Source organism: Pseudophryne corroboree, chromosome 1, assembly GCF_028390025.1.
Source record: "Pseudophryne corroboree isolate aPseCor3 chromosome 1, aPseCor3.hap2, whole genome shotgun sequence".
NCBI lineage: Eukaryota > Metazoa > Chordata > Amphibia > Anura > Myobatrachidae > Pseudophryne > Pseudophryne corroboree.
In genome coordinates, this window is record NC_086444.1 from 119,115,938 (window position 1) to 119,134,423 (window position 18,486).

General features: G+C 45.1%; 1 protein-coding gene and 2 pseudogenes across 25 annotated transcripts in view; 2 read left to right on the plus strand and 1 right to left on the minus strand.

Annotated features, from left to right (window-relative positions):
* DDX4 (DEAD-box helicase 4) overlaps positions 1-18,486 on the plus strand; it is a 1,188,488-nt gene that overhangs the window by 929,368 nt on the left and 240,634 nt on the right. For all 25 annotated transcript variants that reach the window (XM_063962294.1, XM_063962347.1, XM_063962463.1 and 22 more), the window contains one exon: positions 17,558-17,687. In XM_063962294.1, the coding sequence (XP_063818364.1) occupies positions 17,558-17,687 (130 nt within the window). The remainder of the gene's footprint in view (positions 1-17,557; positions 17,688-18,486) is intronic.
* Positions 13,426-13,544, minus strand: LOC134953422 (5S ribosomal RNA; annotated as a pseudogene).
* LOC134953445 (5S ribosomal RNA) lies at positions 14,816-14,934 on the plus strand (annotated as a pseudogene).

The window sequence follows — 18,486 nt, forward strand, 5'->3', positions numbered from 1 at the left end:
TCCGGATTGGCCAAGAAGGACTTGGTACCCGGAACTGCAAGAAATGCTCACAGAGGAGCCATGGCCTCTGCCTCTCAGACAGGACCTGTTGCAACAGGGGCCCTGTCTGTTCTAAGACTTACCGCGGCTGCGTTTGACGGCATGGCGGTTGAACGTAGGATCCTAGCGGAAAAAGGCATTCCGGAGGAAGTTATTCCTACGCTGATAAAGGCTAGGAAGGACATGACAGCAAGACACTATCACCTTATATGGCGAAAATATGTTGCCTGGTGTGAGGCCAGGAAGGCCCCTACAGAGGAATTCCTGCTGGGCCGGTTCCTGCGCTTCCTACAGTCTGGAGTGACTATGGGCCTGAAGTTGGGGTCCATAAAGGTCCAGATTTCGGCCCTATCCATTTTCTTTCAAAAGGAGAAGAGTGGTTACCCAAGGGTATTCGGGCGCTCAGGGGACAAGGTGTTTCACCAAGCTGCTGCCTAGATACGGGGAGTCACCCCCACAAATGGATATACAATAGAGAAGAAAAAAGGCTGCGCTATTTTGATGAACCGACAATATAGTCCTCTGTATATAATTAATACAATTTATTAAAAGATATATAATATCACTGTGCTTTTTGTGATAATTAGATCATAAAATGCATGCAACATAAACAAAATAGATAAAACCATACAATATGAATGATAGTATTGAAAAAAGGGTTACCCAAATGATCAGAGCTGTGAGTATATTTTAGTGGAAGAGTCCGTTCCAGATAGTTCCCCCAAGTAATTCTGTATCCGGTGTATATATTCGGTGAGAGGTAAGCAGTGTCCCGTAAAGTGACAGTGTCCGCTAGAGGAATTGGTGCTCCAAGATCTTGAATGGCGAGCTCCTCATGCAATGCGGAAAATTGAAGCAATCGGTCCAATCTGCTATTTGTGTCCTCCGACTTTGTGTCACAATCCGGAATTAGGAAGGGGGATGGTTCGGTCTTCCTGTAGATAGTCGTCAGCTCTGGGTCCCTTGTTAACCTAACGCGTTTCGCTGCGTTCAGCTAGCAGCTTTTTCAAAGGTGTCAGTTGTTTGGGTATATGGGGTTTATATACCCCTTCCAATATGGTGGCTAATTATCACCTGGTCACAGTGTTGCATGATAATTAAAGGAAAAATCAAACAAAGTGTCTTAATATAAATAGAAGACAAACCTACTTCTTACAGAATGTAAACTGTAGAGTTATATTTGTATTTTTATTGGTATTCCCCTTTCTGAATAAAATCAGTTTTGTTTGTTCTGTAGTTAGGGGGAGGGAACAGGAAATGTGTATATAATAACTAACCAATCATTTAATTTGTTTACATATATTATTACTATGGAAACTAAATCATGAAGTTATTATTGGGGGAGAGCACGTTGTCCGTCCCCTGGGACGGTCGATCACGTGATTTCTACGTATTTAAAGTGATCATAATAGGGAGGGAGAAGGAGGAGACCTTGTGTATCCGATCATGTGACTGTCTTGTGTCACGTGATCGGAGCTCTAGTTAGTGCTGGTGAGGGCAGGGAGTGTATTACGGGAGCATCGTCACGGACGCATGGTCATGTGATCAGACCATGTGACCGCTGACGATGTTCGTCACGGACGCATAGTCATGTGATCAGACCATGTGACCGCTGACGATGCTCTCGATCAGTGGTGTTTGTATAGCTAGTTGGACGGAAGCGAGAGACGTGAGACTTCCGCCAACCAATAATTTGTTATGTGCAATGTAGTACCGGCATTTCCGCCAACCACTGGGTATATTAATTACAATATTGCGCCCTTGCCCTCTATATCTCTCTAAATAAAATATCTGATTTCCACTTGAAATATTCATATATTTTGTGCATTATTCATAGTATCTTATTTTTGTAGAATTAGATATAAACAATCAGAAAGAAGTATAGATATTTGAAGTAAGGAGGGAATAATGATTTAAAGAAGAAAATAAATAAATGTAGTTTTAGAAACAAAAAGGAGATTGAGGATACCAAAGATTATTGATAATAATAAATTAAAACGGACATATATAATCCATAAGCATAGATAAATATATGGATAAAGAAGTGCATTTCATAAAGAGGAATCATGAAATAGTAAATTATGGCACTTTATATTTAGTTTTGATATATCTATAATAATTCAAAAGAGACTCCATTATCTCGGTCAATTTATTCATTATTACACTTTCTATTCAGTTTTAGTATGTCTATAATAATTCATGAGACTCCATTATCTCAGTCATTTTGTTAGTTATCAATTGGCTCACAATATATGATCTAGAGAAAGAGGCATTACATCATAAATATATACTCTAGTATAATTTATAATTTATTTATATATTTTTATTTTTGTTATTATTATCTATATTTTTAATATTGTTATTATTATATTCTATTAACTCGTATATAGATCGAATTAAGTTATCATATCTGTATATTTGGCCCTTGATATGATAGATTCTTTCAAAAGGAACTGGCTTCTCTTCCTGAAGTTCAGACGTTTGTTAAGGGAGTGCTGCATATTTAGCCCCATTTTGTGCCACCAGTGGCACCTTGGGATCTCAACGTGGTGTTGGGTTTCCTGAAATCCCACTGGTTTGAGCCACTTAAGACCGTGGAGCTAAAGTATCTCACGTGGAAGGTGGTCATTCTATTGGCCTTAGCTTCGGCTAGGCGTGTGTCAGAATTGGCGGCTTTGTCATGTAAAAGCCCCTATCTGGTTTTCCATATGGACAGGGCAGAATTATGGACTCGTCCGCAATTTCTGCCGAAGGTGGTGTCTTCTGCCGAAGGTGGTGTCATCTTTTCATTTGAACCAACCTATTGTGGTGCCTGCGGCTACTCGTGACTTGGAGGATTCCATGTTGTTTGATGTAGTCAGGGCTTTGAAGATCTATGTAGCCAGGACGGTGACTCGCTGTTTATCCTGTATGCATCCAACAAGCTGGGTGCTCCTGCTTCAAAGCAAACCATTGCTCGCTGGATCTGTAGCACGATTCAGCAGGCTCATTCTGCGGCTGGTTTGCCGCATCCAAAATCAGTGAAAGTCCATTCCACAAGGAAAGTGGGCTCTTCTTGGGCGGCTGCCCGAGGGGTCTCGGCATTACAGCTTTGCCGAGCAGCTACTTGGTCTTGTACAAACACATTTGCTAAGTTCTACAAGTTTGATACCCTGGCTGAGGAGGACCTTGTGTTTGCCCATTCGGTGCTGCAGAGTCATCCGCACTCTCCCGCCCGTTTAAGAGCTTTGGTATAATCCCCATGGTCCTTACGGAGTCCCCAGCATCCACTAGGACGTTAGAGAAAATAAGATTTTACTCACCGGTAAATCTATTTCTCGTAGACTGTAGTGGATGCTGGGCGCCCGTCCCAAGTGCGGACTTTCTGCAATACGTGTACATAGTTATTGCTTAATAAGGGGTTATGTTATGTGGGCATCCATTGTTGATGCTCTGTTGTGGTTCATACTGTTGACTGGGTAAGTTTATCACAAGTTATACGGTGTGATTGGTGTGGCTGGTATGAGTCTTACCCTGGATTCCAAAATCCTTTCCTTATAATGTCAGCTCTTTCGGGCACAGTTTCCTTAACTGAGGTCTGGAGGAGGGGCATAGAGGGAGGAGCCAGTGCACACCAGTAGTACTAAATCTTTCTTAGAGTGCCCAGTCTCCTGCGGAGACCGTCTATTCCCCATGGTCCTTACGGAGTCCCCAGCATCCACTACGGACTACGAGAAATAGATTTACCGGTGAGTAAAATCTTATTATAGCTATACTTAGTATTACTCTGTATTGCTAGTCCAGTGCAGTTTTATTGCATGTCATAATTTCTGCATTGTACAATGTGACTGTGTGTGTGCATATAGCTGCTGTGTGGATTCCATTTCGTGCATCTCACTCAGATTGCTATCCCTATATTCTGTAACCTGAGGGGGCTAAGTGGTGCAGGTTTATTATTTAATATAGGTGTTCACAGGATATGCTAACTGTATTTTTCTCTGATTTTTAGTCACCATATACCTCTTGCATTCCCGGTTTGTGATAATATACTGAACAGGGAGTTCTTGTCAGGTATTGTGCTGCTGATATTGTACTGTGCGCCTTATATTGACCTGTCAGATATGTCTGCTGCAAAGGGCAATGGAGCTAGGGCTGATCCCACATTGCGTGGTGTTGACGCTGCAGACACGTTTGAGGAAAACATAGCTGCAGAGGGTTCTGGGGGTTCCCTTCCTCCCAGTGGGACTGTGGCAACGGGGGTTCAAAATTACCCACCTTGGGCTACTTTCTCCACGTTACTGAATACACTGGTAACTAGACTTACGCCTCCTATGGGGCCTCTTGTGCAGGTGCAACCGCTTATTGTCCCTGCGGTTAATCCGCCATGGGCAGATTAACTGTCCAATCATCAGTTACAGCAATTCAACCAATCATTGACTAAACACAAATCTAACCCTCTCCCGCCTAAGACCAAGGGTTCCTGTAAGCGGGCCATTACTTCCTCACAATCCACCAACATCCCACTGATGAGGACGTCGTATATACTGATCCCACAGACACTGATACTGATAATTCTGATGGGGAATCTGTTTCACAGGTGGATGTTCCTGACTTATTGGAGTCGATCAGGATAATTCTTCAAATTACTGATGACCCAGAGCCTGAGATTGCCCCTAAAAAACCGGACAGGTTTAAACGTCAGAAAGTGGTAAACAAGTTTTACCTCATTCTGACCATTTTGTTAACATACGTTAGGAATCCAGGGGAAAAATTCACGCCTCACAAGAAGATTCTGGCTCGCTATCCCCTCGCTGCGGAGCTAAGTAAAAATTTGGAGACATCTCCGCCAGTGGATTCCCAGGTGGCGCTGCTGGTAGTATCCTCAGCTCTGCCTGTCACTACCGTTACTACTTGCAGGTGCTGCGCATCTGCCCACCATTGCAGCGACTTGGGCTGCAGAGGCTGTTGAAGCGTGGGCTCAGGAGTTGGAAGCTGAGCTGCCTTCCAACGCTTCTGATCATGCTAGACAATGTCTATCGTATATTGTCACAGCTTCATTATATTAAGGAGGCGACTTCTGATGCCGGTATTCTGGCAGACAAGGCTTCTACTACTACGTCCATTTTTGCTCGCCGTATTCTCTGGCTGCGGTCCTGGTCTGTGGATCTGGACTCTTAAGAAAACCCCTAGAGGTACTCCCTTTTAAGGGAGACATTCTTTTCGAGAGAAGACCTTAGCAAGATAGTGGCTGACTTAGCTTCTGCTAAAACAGCATGTTTACCTGGTACTGCTTCTTCGGTGCCGAAGGCGAAGAGTACTCCATTTCGCTCCATTCGTCCTTCAAGGAAAGCAAAAGGTCCAGGCGTACCCGAAACATGTTTGCGCTTCCAAATCCTATAAGCCCAAATGGGCCTGGGCTGCCCGTCAGCCTGCTTCCAAAACTGACAAGCCTGCTGCATGACGGGGCGAACCTCCCTCTGGGGGATCCCAGGGTGGGGGGCCGACTTCTAGGGTTTACCCAGGAATGGTTTAAGACCACTTCTGATGCCTGGGTACGGGAAGTCGTCACTCGAGGTTACGCTGTATCCTTCAAGAATTGTCCCCCTCACCGATTTTACCTGACAAACGTCCCTTCGGATCAGGTGAAGGCAAAATCTCTTCATTCGGTAGTACAGTCCCTCCTGAACACAGCAGTGGTGGTACAGGTGCCTCTGGCTCAGAGATGCAAGGGATACTACTCGCCTCTGTTTCTAGTCCCAAAACCGAATGGGTCCTCCCAGGCCATTCTCAACCTCAAGTCCTTGAACAAATTTGTGAGGGTCTCCAAGTTTCGTATGGAAACTCTTCGCTCTATTGTACTGGCCTTGGAGCCTGGGGGTTATATAGTCTCCCTGGACATAAAGGATGCTTGCCTGCATATTCCCATTGCAATGCAGCATCAGCAGTACCTGAGGTTTGCGGTTGGCAACCTACCTTACCAATTTCGGGCGTTACCTTTTGATTATACCACGGCTCCGCAAGTCTTCACCAAGGTCATGGCGGTACTCCGCCGTCAAGGGGTCAGGATCCTACCGTATTTGGACGACTTGTTGATCCTGGCGAATTCCCCAGACTTTCTCCTGCGCCATCTGGATCTGACTGTCCAGTTTCTGCAAACCCACGGGTGGCTCATCAACTGGAAGAAATCTTCCCTGGTCCCTGCTCAGAGCATAGTGCACCTGGGGGTGCTGTTGGATACTCACAACCAGCGGTTGTTCCAGTCTCAGGAGAAAGTCCTGAACTTCAGTACAGGATTCAATGCTTCCTATCTCGTCCGCAAGTGTCGATACATTCGGCGATGCAAGTGTTAAGTCATACCTCCCAACTTTGCTCTTGCAGTAAGAGGGACACGGGCGCGCGCTCCCGAAAGGGGCGTGACCTACAAAAGGGGGCGTGGCTTCGTGGGAGGCCCACGATCGCGAACCACGCCCCGTTTTCGTCACTAAGGGGGCATGCCCAGCGCTCTGTGAGCCGCTGGCATGCCCCCTCTGTCTCCAGTGAATAGACGCTTTGCGCATGCGCACAGCGTCTATTCACCGCTGCTCTGCTAAGCAGGGCAGCGAGAGACCGAGACTCGCAACTGTCCCCACCACGGGATACTGCGGCCCGCGGGTGGGACAGCGGGACAGTCCCCCAAAAATGGTACTGTCCCGCGAAAATCGGGACAGTTGGGAGGTATGGTTAAGTCTCAGGGTGTCGGCTTTCTACATGGTGGAGTACGCTCAATTCCATTCCCGCCCTCTGCAGAAGCTGATTCTTGCCAAGTGGGACGGCCTGCCTCACCGGATCAGGTCTCAAATGATCTCCTTGTCTCCGGAGGTCCGCATGTCACTGAGCTGGTGGCTTCAGGACCAATGATTGAGCAGGGGTAGTCTCTTCTGGATCTCCAGCTGGGTCCTTCTGACGACGGATGCCAGTCTGCGGGGTTGTGGCTCTGTGTTGGAGCAACACTTCCTTCAGGGTCGGTGGACCATGGAGGAGTCTCTCCTCCCGATAAACATTCTGGAATTGCAGGCAGTGTTCAATGCGTTAACACTAGCTCAGCATGTGATACAGAACAGGCCTGTTAAAGTGCAATTGGATAATGCCACCACGGTGGCATACATAAATCATCAAGGCCGCACTCGAAGCCGCATGGCAATTAGGGAAGTATCAAGAATTCTTCAGTGGGCAGAGCGCATCTGCCAGCCTATCGGCAGTGTAAATTCCAGGAGTCCTAAACTGGGAAGCAGACTTTCTCAGTCGTCAGGACGTACACGCCGGAGAGTGGAGCCTCCATCCAGAAGTGTTTCAACTCCTTGTGGACAAGTGGGGCCTTCCAGATGTGGACCTGATAGCGTCTCGATACAATCACAAGGTTCCGTTCTTCGGAGCAAGGACAAGGGATCCTCAAGCAGCGTTTGTGGACGCACTGGCAATTCCATGGAACGTTCAGCTGCCATACGTTTTCCCTCTGGTGTCACTCCTGCCCAGTGTAATAAGGATGTTCAAGCAAGGAGGAATCCTACTTCTGATCGCTCCCGCGTGGCCCAGACGGCATTGGTTCTCAGACCTTCAGGGTCTCTCGATAGTGTCCCCTCCTACTTCCGCAGCGCCCAGATCTTCTCATTCAGGGCCCCTGTTTGTATCAGGATTTAGCCCGGTTGGCCTTGACGGCGTGGCTCTTGAAGCTTCCGTCTTGAGGGTCAAAGGATTTTCTGAGGCAGTCATTCAAACTATGTTGAAGGCCCGGAAACCGGCTACTGCTCCGATTTATCATAGTGTCTGGAATTCTTACTTTGCTTGGTGCGCATCTCACAATTATGAAGCTTACAAGTTTAGTACGGCCAAACTTTTGGCCTTTCTACAACAGGGCCTGGGTTTAGGCCTTCGTCTGGGTTGGTATTGGCATAGCCGCTGACACCCTCCTCTTTGGTGAGTGTGTGGTGTAATTGGCTACTATCGATTGTCGTCTCTGGTACCTGCTACTGCATTGGGCTGGTTAACAAAACTGAGCTCCTGTGCATGGAGGTGGGGTTATAGAGGAGGCGGCGCTGTTAATCTTGGGAACAGTCAAAAGCTGTGAGCCTGTTGGTGCCTCGGATCAGGATTCTACTCTACACCCCGATGTTAATCCTTGTGGAGCCTAGTGTACCTCGTAGAAAGAGATTAATCTTACGTCCTAGAGGATGCTGGGGACTCCGTAAGGACCATGGGGTATAGACGGGCTCCGCAGGAGACATGGGCACCTAAAAGAACTTTCTAGTATGGTGTGCACTGGCTCCTCCCTCTATGCCCCTCCTCCAGACCTCAGTTAGATCTTGTGCCCAGAGGAGATAGGGTGCATTACAGGGAGCTCTCCTGAGTTTTCTGTAAAAAAAGAATTTTGTTTGATTTTTTTAATTTCAGGGAGCTCTGCTGGCAACAGACTCCCTGCATCGTGGGACTGAGGGGAGAGCAGCAGACCCACTTCTTAAGAGTTAAGGGCACTGCTTCTTAGGCTACTGGACACCATTAGCTCCAGAGGGAGTCGGAACACAGGTCTCACCCTGGGGTTCGTCCCGGAGCCGCGCCGCCATCCTCACAGATGCCGGAAAAAAGCCGGGTGAGTATGTCAGACATAAGAAGACATCAGGCGGCAGAAGACTTCAGATCTTCATGAGGTAAGCGCGCAGCTTCCATTGCTCCCACACTTACACACACACATGGCACTGATGGGTACAGGGCGCAGGGGGGGCGCCCTGGGCAGCAATAAACCTCGTTTTAGGCAAAAAAGTATGTAGTTAGGCTGCGGAGGCAGTAAACTACGGATCCCCAACATTATTTTTTTTTCGAATTCACGAGCGGGACCAAAGCCCGCTGCGCGAGGGGGCGGAGTTTGATCCCGCAGCACTAACCAGCGCCATTTTCTCCACAGAGGCTGCAGAGAACGCTGGCTCCTCGGACTCTCCCCTGCTGAGCATCAGAGGGCTGAAAAAAAGAGAGGGGGGCACATAATTAAGGCGCAGTGAGTGGGGAAATCTATATACATTTATATATATAAAAGCGCTATCTGGGTTTGTTTTTTTCTGGGTCAGTTGGCGCTGGTGTGTGCTGGCATACTCTCTCTCTGTCTCTCCAAAGGGCCTTCTTTAGGGAATTGTCCCCTTATAGTTATATCCCAGTGTGTGTGGGGTGTCGGTACGTGTGTCGGCATGTCTGAAACGGAAGGCTTATCCAAAGAGGAGGTGGAACAGATGAGTGCTGGGTCTCAGTCGGCGGTGCCAACTCAAGATTGGATGGATATGTGGCATATGTTAAATGCTAGTGTAGCTTCACTGCATAAAAGACTGGATAAAGCAGAGTCCAGTGCGTCGGCAGGTAATAAATCTACGGATGATACCGACTCACAGGACCCGTCGGGGTCTCAGAAACGTCCCTTCTCACAAATAAGGGACACAGATACTGACACGGACTCTGATTAAGCAAGATTGCACCCAAGGGTGACAAAAAGTATTCAGTGCATGATTATTGCAATAAAAGATGTGTTACATATCACTGATGAGCCCTCGGTGCCCGACACGAGGATACACATGTTTAAGGGAAAGAAACAGGTTATGAACTTTCCTCCTCCCCATGAAATTAATGAGTTATGTGAAAAAGCATGGGAAACTCCAGATAAGAAACTGCAGATTCCCAAAAGGGTTCTTATGGCGTATCCTTTCCCTACACAGGACAGGGTACGTTGGGAATCCTCTCCCACAGTGGACAAAGCCTTAACACGCCTTTCCAAGAAGGTGGTGCTACCGTCCCCTGACACAGCGGCCCTCAAGGATCTTGCGGACCGCAGGCAAGAGACTACACTAAAGTCTATCTACACTCATACTGGTACTTTGCTTAGACCGGCAATTGCGTCGGCATGGGTATGTAGTGCAGTAGCAGCTTGGACTGATACACTGTCAGCTGACCTTGATACCCTAGATAGGGATACAATTTTGTTAACATTAGCTCATATTAAGGACGCAGTCTTATATATGAGGGACGCTCAAAGAGACATTGGATTACTGGGTTCAAGAGCCAATGCTATGGCTATTTCGGCAAGTAGAGCCTTATGGATCCGCCAATGGACGGGGGATGCAGACTCAAAAAGGCATATGGAGGTTTTACCTTACAAAGGTCATGTATTGTTTGGGGACGGCCTCGCGGACCTGATCTCTACAGCTACCGCGGGTAAGTCGACCTTTTTACCTTTTGTTCCCCAACAGCAAAAGAAACCCCCACAATATCGGATGCAGTCCTTTCGGTCGCATAGATCCAGAAGAGGTCGGGGCTCCTCTTTCCTCGCCAGAGGTAAGGGTAGAGTCAAGAGGACACCTGCTGCGGCTGGTTCCCAAGAGCAGAAGTCCTCCCCGGCTTCCGCTAAGTCTACCGCATGACGCTGGGGCTCCCCTGCCGGAGTCCGCACAGGTGGGGGCACGACTTCGACTATTCAGCCAAGTCTGGGTTCAGTCAGACGTGGACCCTTGGGTGATGGAAATAGTCTCCCAGGGCTAAAAGCTGGAATTCGAAGAGGTGCCCCCACGCCGATTTTTCAAGTCTGCCTTTCCAGCTTCTACCCCAGAGCGGGAAGTAGTGCTAGCTGCAATTCAAATGCTGTGTCAACAGCGAGTGATTATCAGGGTTCCCCTGAGCCAACAGGAGAAAGGGTATTATTCAACCCTATTTGTGGTTCCGAAGCCGGATGGTTCGGTAAGGCCCATTTTAAACCTAAAATCCCTGAACCTGTACCTGAAAAGATTCAAATTCAAGATGGGATCGCTCCGAGCGGTGATAGCCTGCCTGGAAGGGGGGTATTTTATGGTGTCACTGGACATAAAGGATGCTTACCTTCATGTTCCCATATATCCCTCTCATCAGGAGTACCTGAGATTCGCGGTACAGGATTGTCATCCGTTTCAGACGTTGCCGTTTGGGCTGTCCACGGCCCCGAGGATTTTCACCAAGATAATGGCGGAAATGATGGTGATCCTGCGCAAGCGAGGAGTCACAATTATCCCATACATGGACGATCTCCTGATAAAAGCGAGATCAAGAGAGCAATTACTGGAGAACGTGTCACTCTCTGACAGTGCTTCAACAACATGGGTGGATTCTCAATCTACCAAAGTCACAGTTGGTTCCGACAACTCGACTACCGTTCCTAGGCATGATACTGGACACGGAACAAAAGAAAGTTTTCCTCCCGTTGGAAAAAGTCCAGGACCTCCAGAACATGGTCCGAGAACTACTAAAGCCGAAAAGAGTGTTGGCTCATCAATGCACTCGGGTACTGGGGAAAATGGTGGCAACTTACGAGGCCATTCCCTTCGGCAGGTTCCATGCGAGGACTTTTCAGTGGGACCTTCTGGACAAGTGGTCCGGGTCACATCTACATATACATCAGATGATCAGCCTGTCCCCAAGAGCCAGGGTATCTCCTGTGGTGGCTACAAAGTGCTCACCTTCTAGAGGGTCGCAGGTTCGGCATTCAGGACTGGATCCTGGTAACCACGGACGCGAGCCTCCGAGGATGGGGAGCAGTCACCCAACGAAGACATTTTCAGGGACTATGGTCAGACCAGGAGTCCTGTCTACACATCAACGTGTTGGAGCTAAGGGCCATATACAACGGCCTTCGACAAGCGGAGAATCTTCTTCGCAACCTACCGGTTCTGATTCAATTAGACAATGTCACAGCAGTAGCTCATGTGAACCACCAAGACGGGACAAGAAGCAGAGTCGCGATGGCGGAAACCACCAGGATTCTTCGCTGGGCGGAAAATCACGTAAGCGCTCTGTCAGCTGTCTTCATTCCGGGAGTGGATAACTGAGAAGCAGACTTCCTCAGCAGACACTATCTTCATCCAGGAGAGTGGGGACTTCATCAAGAAGTCTTTGCAGAGATAACGGGTCTCTGGGGAGTTCCTCAAATAGACATGATGGCGTCACGCCTCAACAAGAAGCTTTGGAGGTATTGTGCCAGGTCCCGGGACCCTCAGGCAATAGCAGTAGACGCTCTGGTAACGCCATGGGTGTTCCAGTCGGTCTATGTGTTTCCTCCGCTTCCTCTCATCACAAAAGTGTTGCGGATCATAAGACGAAAAAGAGTACAGACAATACTCATTGTTCCAGACTGGCCTCGAAGGGCCTGGTACTCAGATCTTCAGGAGATGCTCACAGAAGATCCTTGGCCTCTTCCTCTAAGAAAGGACCTGTTACAGCAGGGTCCCTGTCTGTTCCAAGACTTACCGCAGTTACGTTTAGACGGCATGGCGGTTGAACGCCGGATCCTAGCGGAGAAGGGTATTCCGGAGGAGGTCATACCTACTCTAATAAAGGCTAGGAAGGAGGTGACGTCAAAACATTATCACTGTATCTGGCGGAAATATGTCTCTTGGTGTGAAACCAAGAATGCTCTTACGGAAGATTTCCATCTGGGTCGTTTTCTCCACTTCCTACAGACAGGAGTGGATATGGGCCTAAAGTTAGGCTCTGTTAAAGTACAGATTTCGGCTTTGTCAATATTCTTTCAGAAGGAATTGGCTTTTCTTCCAGAAGTCCAGACTTTTGTAAAAGGAGTACTGCACATCCAGCCTCCTTTTGTGCCCCCAGTGGCACCATGGGACCTGAACGTGGTGTTGCAGTTCCTGAAATCACACTGGTTTGAACCCCTTAAAACGGTGGAGTTAAAAATTCTCACCTGGAAGGTGGTCATGTTGTTAGCCTTGGCATCTGCAAAGAGAAGAAAAAAGAAAGACTCTGTGTTGGGGCACGCTTAGAAATTTGAAATAAGTTTATTAAAACTTAACATTTAATTAATAACGAATAAAAGTAATGAGGAGTTTGATACAAAAAAATTGTTCAAGAACACAAAGTAAACATATATATTGACAGAAATCAGGATAAGCCTGATGCAAAATTATGGGCACCTGTGGTGAAAAATATACTGAAAAACATAAAAAATTACAAAAAATTAATATTATTAAGGTGCCTGAGTTAATCAAAATTCAAAATTGGAGTAGAGGTAAATGATATGTACATATAATCACCGCAGTGATAATTGTAGGTAAGCACCTAGTCTAAAACCTCATGAGAATAGATGAGAGGCACAAAGGTTCATAATTGAAATGTCAAATGACTGAGGGTAATCACCTGGTAGAGATTCTGTTTGCTAAAAGGCTAGATCCTTATAGATAACAAAGCATTTAAGATAAAAGTATGATTATTAAAGATACAAAAGAGCATTGATAAATAAGCCTAAAGGCAAAGCCAATTGTAGATAAATAGAAGGTTTGCGGGAAAGTTGGATAAGGAATAGGTAAGTTTCAGAAGTTGCTCTAACACTTCTGCTGTTTGTGATCAGAGGTCACAATCTTACTGCACCTGATATTCCCAAGAGGTCACCCTACTAGGTACTGATCAGGCTTATCAGCGCTTAGCTTCCAAGGTCGGATGAGATTGGGCGTTGCTGCTGAAATATGGCAGTAATAAACACTAGGACACAAATGAGAGAGTGTAATGAGTAGTGAGCAACAAGGTACTTCTGCTGTCCAGTTTCTAGCGCAGATTCTCTGTTGCTGTGAGCATTGCAGAGAGTGGTCTCGCATCTGGATGAGAGGGTACTAAAAATAGAAGTGAGATATGCTCAGAATAGGGAGGAAACCCTGCCTTCTGCTGTCCACTGTCTTATATAGATATATAGCGGACAGTGGATGAGAGAGGTGGGTTAAGCTTACCTATTGAAAAAAAGGGTGGTGGGAAAATTAGAAGGAGAAGAAATGGTAATGTGGTGAGATCACAAATTAACTAAATTATGAAATAAAACAATCATGAAATCAACGATTAATTGGAAAAAGGAAAGTAAACACAGGCTGCATGGTAAAGGCTTACCAAAATGGGTATAAGACCCTGTTTATGCAGAAAGGATTCTGCAAAAAAGTATTACATTTAAAAGGAAATACCAGAAAATGGTTTAGAACAATAATTAAGGATCAAAAATAGCAAACATGGAAAAAAACAATATTGATTATATATCAGTATCAGTTAAATAACTGGAGTCGGACGGACCGTTTCACCAGGGTGGCTTGTTCACAAGCCACCCTGGTGAAACGGTCCGTCTGTGCTCAGTGATGCTGAACTCTTTCTAGCTCAGATCACTTTTGGGACTCCCTGGTATTGTATGTGCCCATTTGGACTCCAGTTATTTAACTGATACTGATATATAATCAATATTGTTTTTTTCCATGTTTGCTATTTTTGATCCTTAATTATTGTTCTAAACCATTTTCTGGTATTTCCTTTTAAATGTAATACTTTTTTGCAGAATCCTTTCTGCATAAACAGGGTCTTATACCCATTTTGGTAAGCCTTTACCATGCAGCCTGTGTTTACTTTCCTTTTTCCAATTAATCGTTGATTTCATGATTGTTTTATTTCATAATTTAGTTAATTTGTGATCTCACCACATTACCATTTCTTCTCCTTCTAATTTTCCCACCACCCTTTTTTTCAATAGGTAAGCTTAACCCACCTCTCTCATCCACTGTCCGCTATATATCTATATAAGACAGTGGACAGCAGAAGGCAGGGTTTCCTCCCTATTCTGAGCATATCTCACTTCTATTTTTAGTACCCTCTCATCCAGATGCGAGACCACTCTCTGCAATGCTCACAGCAACAGAGAATCTGCGCTAGAAACTGGACAGCAGAAGTACCTTGTTGCTCACTACTCATTACACTCTCTCATTTGTGTCCTAGTGTTTATTACTGCCATATTTCAGCAGCAACGCCCAATCTCATCCGACCTTGGAAGCTAAGCGCTGATAAGCCTGATCAGTACCTAGTAGGGTGACCTCTTGGGAATATCAGGTGCAGTAAGATTGTGACCTCTGATCACAAACAGCAGAAGTGTTAGAGCAACTTCTGAAACTTACCTATTCCTTATCCAACTTTCCCGCAAACCTTCTATTTATCTACAATTGGCTTTGCCTTTAGGCTTATTTATCAATGCTCTTTTGTATCTTTAATAATCATACTTTTATCTTAAATGCTTTGTTATCTATAAGGATCTAGCCTTTTAGCAAACAGAATCTCTACCAGGTGATTACCCTCAGTCATTTGACATTTCAATTATGAACCTTTGTGCCTCTCATCTATTCTCATGAGGTTTTAGACTAGGTGCTTACCTACAATTATCACTGCGGTGATTATATGTACATATCATTTACCTCTACTCCAATTTTGAATTTTGATTAACTCAGGCACCTTAATAATATTAATTTTTTGTAATTTTTTATGTTTTTCAGTATATTTTTCACCACAGGTGCCCATAATTTTGCATCAGGCTTATCCTGATTTCTGTCAATATATATGTTTACTTTGTGTTCTTGAACAATTTTTTTGTATCAAACTCCTCATTACTTTTATTCGTTATTAATTAAATGTTAAGTTTTAATAAACTTATTTCAAATTTCTAAGCGTGCCCCAACACAGAGTCTTTCTTTTTTCTTCTCTTTGCTTAACCATTACTGACTCTGGGAGCACCACCAACTCAAATAATTATTTAGATGTCTTCATTAAGAATCTTTAAATTTAAACTTAGTATCGTTGGTCATTCTCTGAACAGTTTTCTACAATCTGTGTATTAATCTATGTTCATCATTACCACATTTTTCCTGTGCGGAACCAAACCAAATTTCTGTTAACTCTGTAGCCTTGGCATCTGCAAGGCGTGTGTCAGAATTGGCGGCCTTGTCTTACAAGAGCCCTTACTTGATTTTTCATGTGGATAGAGCGGAATTGAGGACTCGTCCTCAATTTTTACCCAAGGTGGTGTCTTCATTTCATATGAACCAACCTATAGTGGTGCCTGTGGCTACGAGTGACTTGGAGGATTCCATGTCCCTGGATGTAGTCAGGGCCTTAAAAAGGTATGTAGCCAGAATGGCTAGAATTAGGAAAACAGATGCATTGTTTGTCCTGTATGCTGCCAACAAGATTGGCGCGCCTGCTACGAAGCAGACTATTGCTCGCTGGATCTGTAACACGATTCAGCAGGCTTATGTTACGGCTGGATTGCCGTTACCGCATTCAGTAAAGGCCCATTCCACTAGGAAGGTGGGCTCATCTTGGGCGGCTGCCCGGGGCGTCTCGGCATTACAGCTTTGCCGAGCAGCAACTTGGTCGGGGTCAAACACCTTTGCTAAATTCTACAAGTTTGATACCCTGGCTGATGAGGACCTAGCATTTGCTCAGTCGATACTGCAGAGTCATCCGCACTCTCCCGCCTGATTGGGAGCTTTGGTATAAACCCCATCGTTCTTTTACGGAGTCCCCAGCATCCTTTAGGACGTAAGAGAAAATAAGATTTTAAACCTACCGGTAAATCTTTTTCTCCTAGTCTGTAGAGGATGCTGGGCGCCCGTCCCAGTGCGGAAAATCTGCAAGACTTGTATATAGTTATTGCTTACATAAGGGTTATGTTACAGTTAGAATCGGTCTTGGTCCGATACTGTTGTTTGTTCATACTGTTAACTGGTTAGGTGTATTCCAGGTTATATGGTATGATTGGTGTGGGCTGGTATGAATCTTGCCCTTAGATTAACAAAATCCTTTCCTCGTATTTTCCATCTCCTCTGGGCACAGTTCTCTAACTGAGGTCTGGAGGAGGGGCATAGAGGGAGGAGCCAGTGCACACCATACTAGAAAGTTCTTTTAGGTGCCCATGTCTCCTGCGGAGCCCTTCTATACCCCATGGTCCTTACGGAGTCCCCAGCATCCTCTACGGACTAGGAGAAAAAGATTTACCGGTAGGTTTAAAATCTTACTTTAACAGTTCTTACCATAAAGCTCTTTTTTTTATTTTTCTACATGAATAGGCGTTTATTGAATTTACTATGTACAGGTTGAGTATCCCTTATCCAAAATGCTTGGGACCAGAGGTATTTTGGATATCGGATTTTTCCGTATTTTGGAATAATTGCATACCATAATGAGGTATCATGATGATGGGACCTAAGTCTAAGCACAGAATGCATTTATGTTACATATACACCTTATACACACAGCCTGAATGTCATTTTAGCCATTATTTTTTATAACTTTGTGCATTAAACAAAGTGTGTGTACATTCACACAAATCATTTATGTTTCATATACACCTTATACACACAGCCTGAAGGTCATTTAATACAATATTTTTAATAACTTTGTGTATTAAACAAAGTTTGTGTACATTGAGCCATCAAAAAACAAAGGTTTCACTATTTCACTCACTCAAAAAAGTCCGTATTTCGGAATATTCCGTATTTCGGAATATTTGGATATGGGATACTCAACCTGTATTGTTTTTGCAGTGCAGAATTTAAGCAGTTTCTACAGTGTCATAGGTTTTAAGCCTTAAATCAGATTGCTTGTGCTGAATACAATGTTACAGCTATCCATCGCTGTTACAAAAAAAAAAAAAAATGCATCTGTAACATTTGTCATTAAATAAAATTTACAGAACCTGTGTGCGCCCAGTTGTGATCTATGGAGGAACACAGACAGGTCATTCATTACAACAGATTTCGCAAGGTGTTAATATTCTCTGCGCAACTCCTGGAAGGTTATTGGATGTGATTGACAAAAGGAAGGTAAAGTAGCGTGGGCTATAATGAACATCACATGTCATTTTTGCAATGAATATGAAATGGTCATTTTTAAGTTACATTTCAACACATTAAAACTATTTAATTTTCTTGGATGCTTCCAAGTGGGTAATTTCATAAGTTTACACATGTATGATGCCAATCTTTGGGAAAAATAAATTGCAGTAAGAGGTTAAGATATACCAAATACTGTGTCTTGTTTTGACTAAACAGGGCTTTTTAATATAAACTAAATCTCACAATTGAAATTAATAAAAGAAGCCTGAATGTAAAATACAGTCAAGTTTCTGCTATAGATCTGTTACGTGTGAACTGATACTAACTGGAAACACATCAATAAATATAATACACTTACTCATTTTTCTCTTGCGTCCTAGAGTATGCTGGGGTTCCATGTAGTACCATGGGGTATAGACGGGTACACTAGGAACCACTGGCACGTTAAGAGTTTTTAATAGTGTGGGCTGTCTCCTCCCTCCATGCCTCTCCTATCAGACTCAGTTTCGAAAATGTGCCCGGAGGAGACGAACACAGCTAGTGGAGCTCCTAGGAGTTTTATTGGTTTCTAGAGTTTGTTATTTTACAGGAAGGCTGCTGGCAACTGCCTCCCTGCTTCGTGGGACTTGGGGGGGGGGGGGGGGGGGGGGGGGGGAGAGAGAGAGAGAAGAGAGTAGGAACCAACCTAATAGAGAATTAATGGTTCTCTACTCCGCTGACAGGAAACTGGGTTCCTGAGGGAAGTGATCGCAAGCCCACGGGGTGACCGCTTACTCCCGCAGCACGG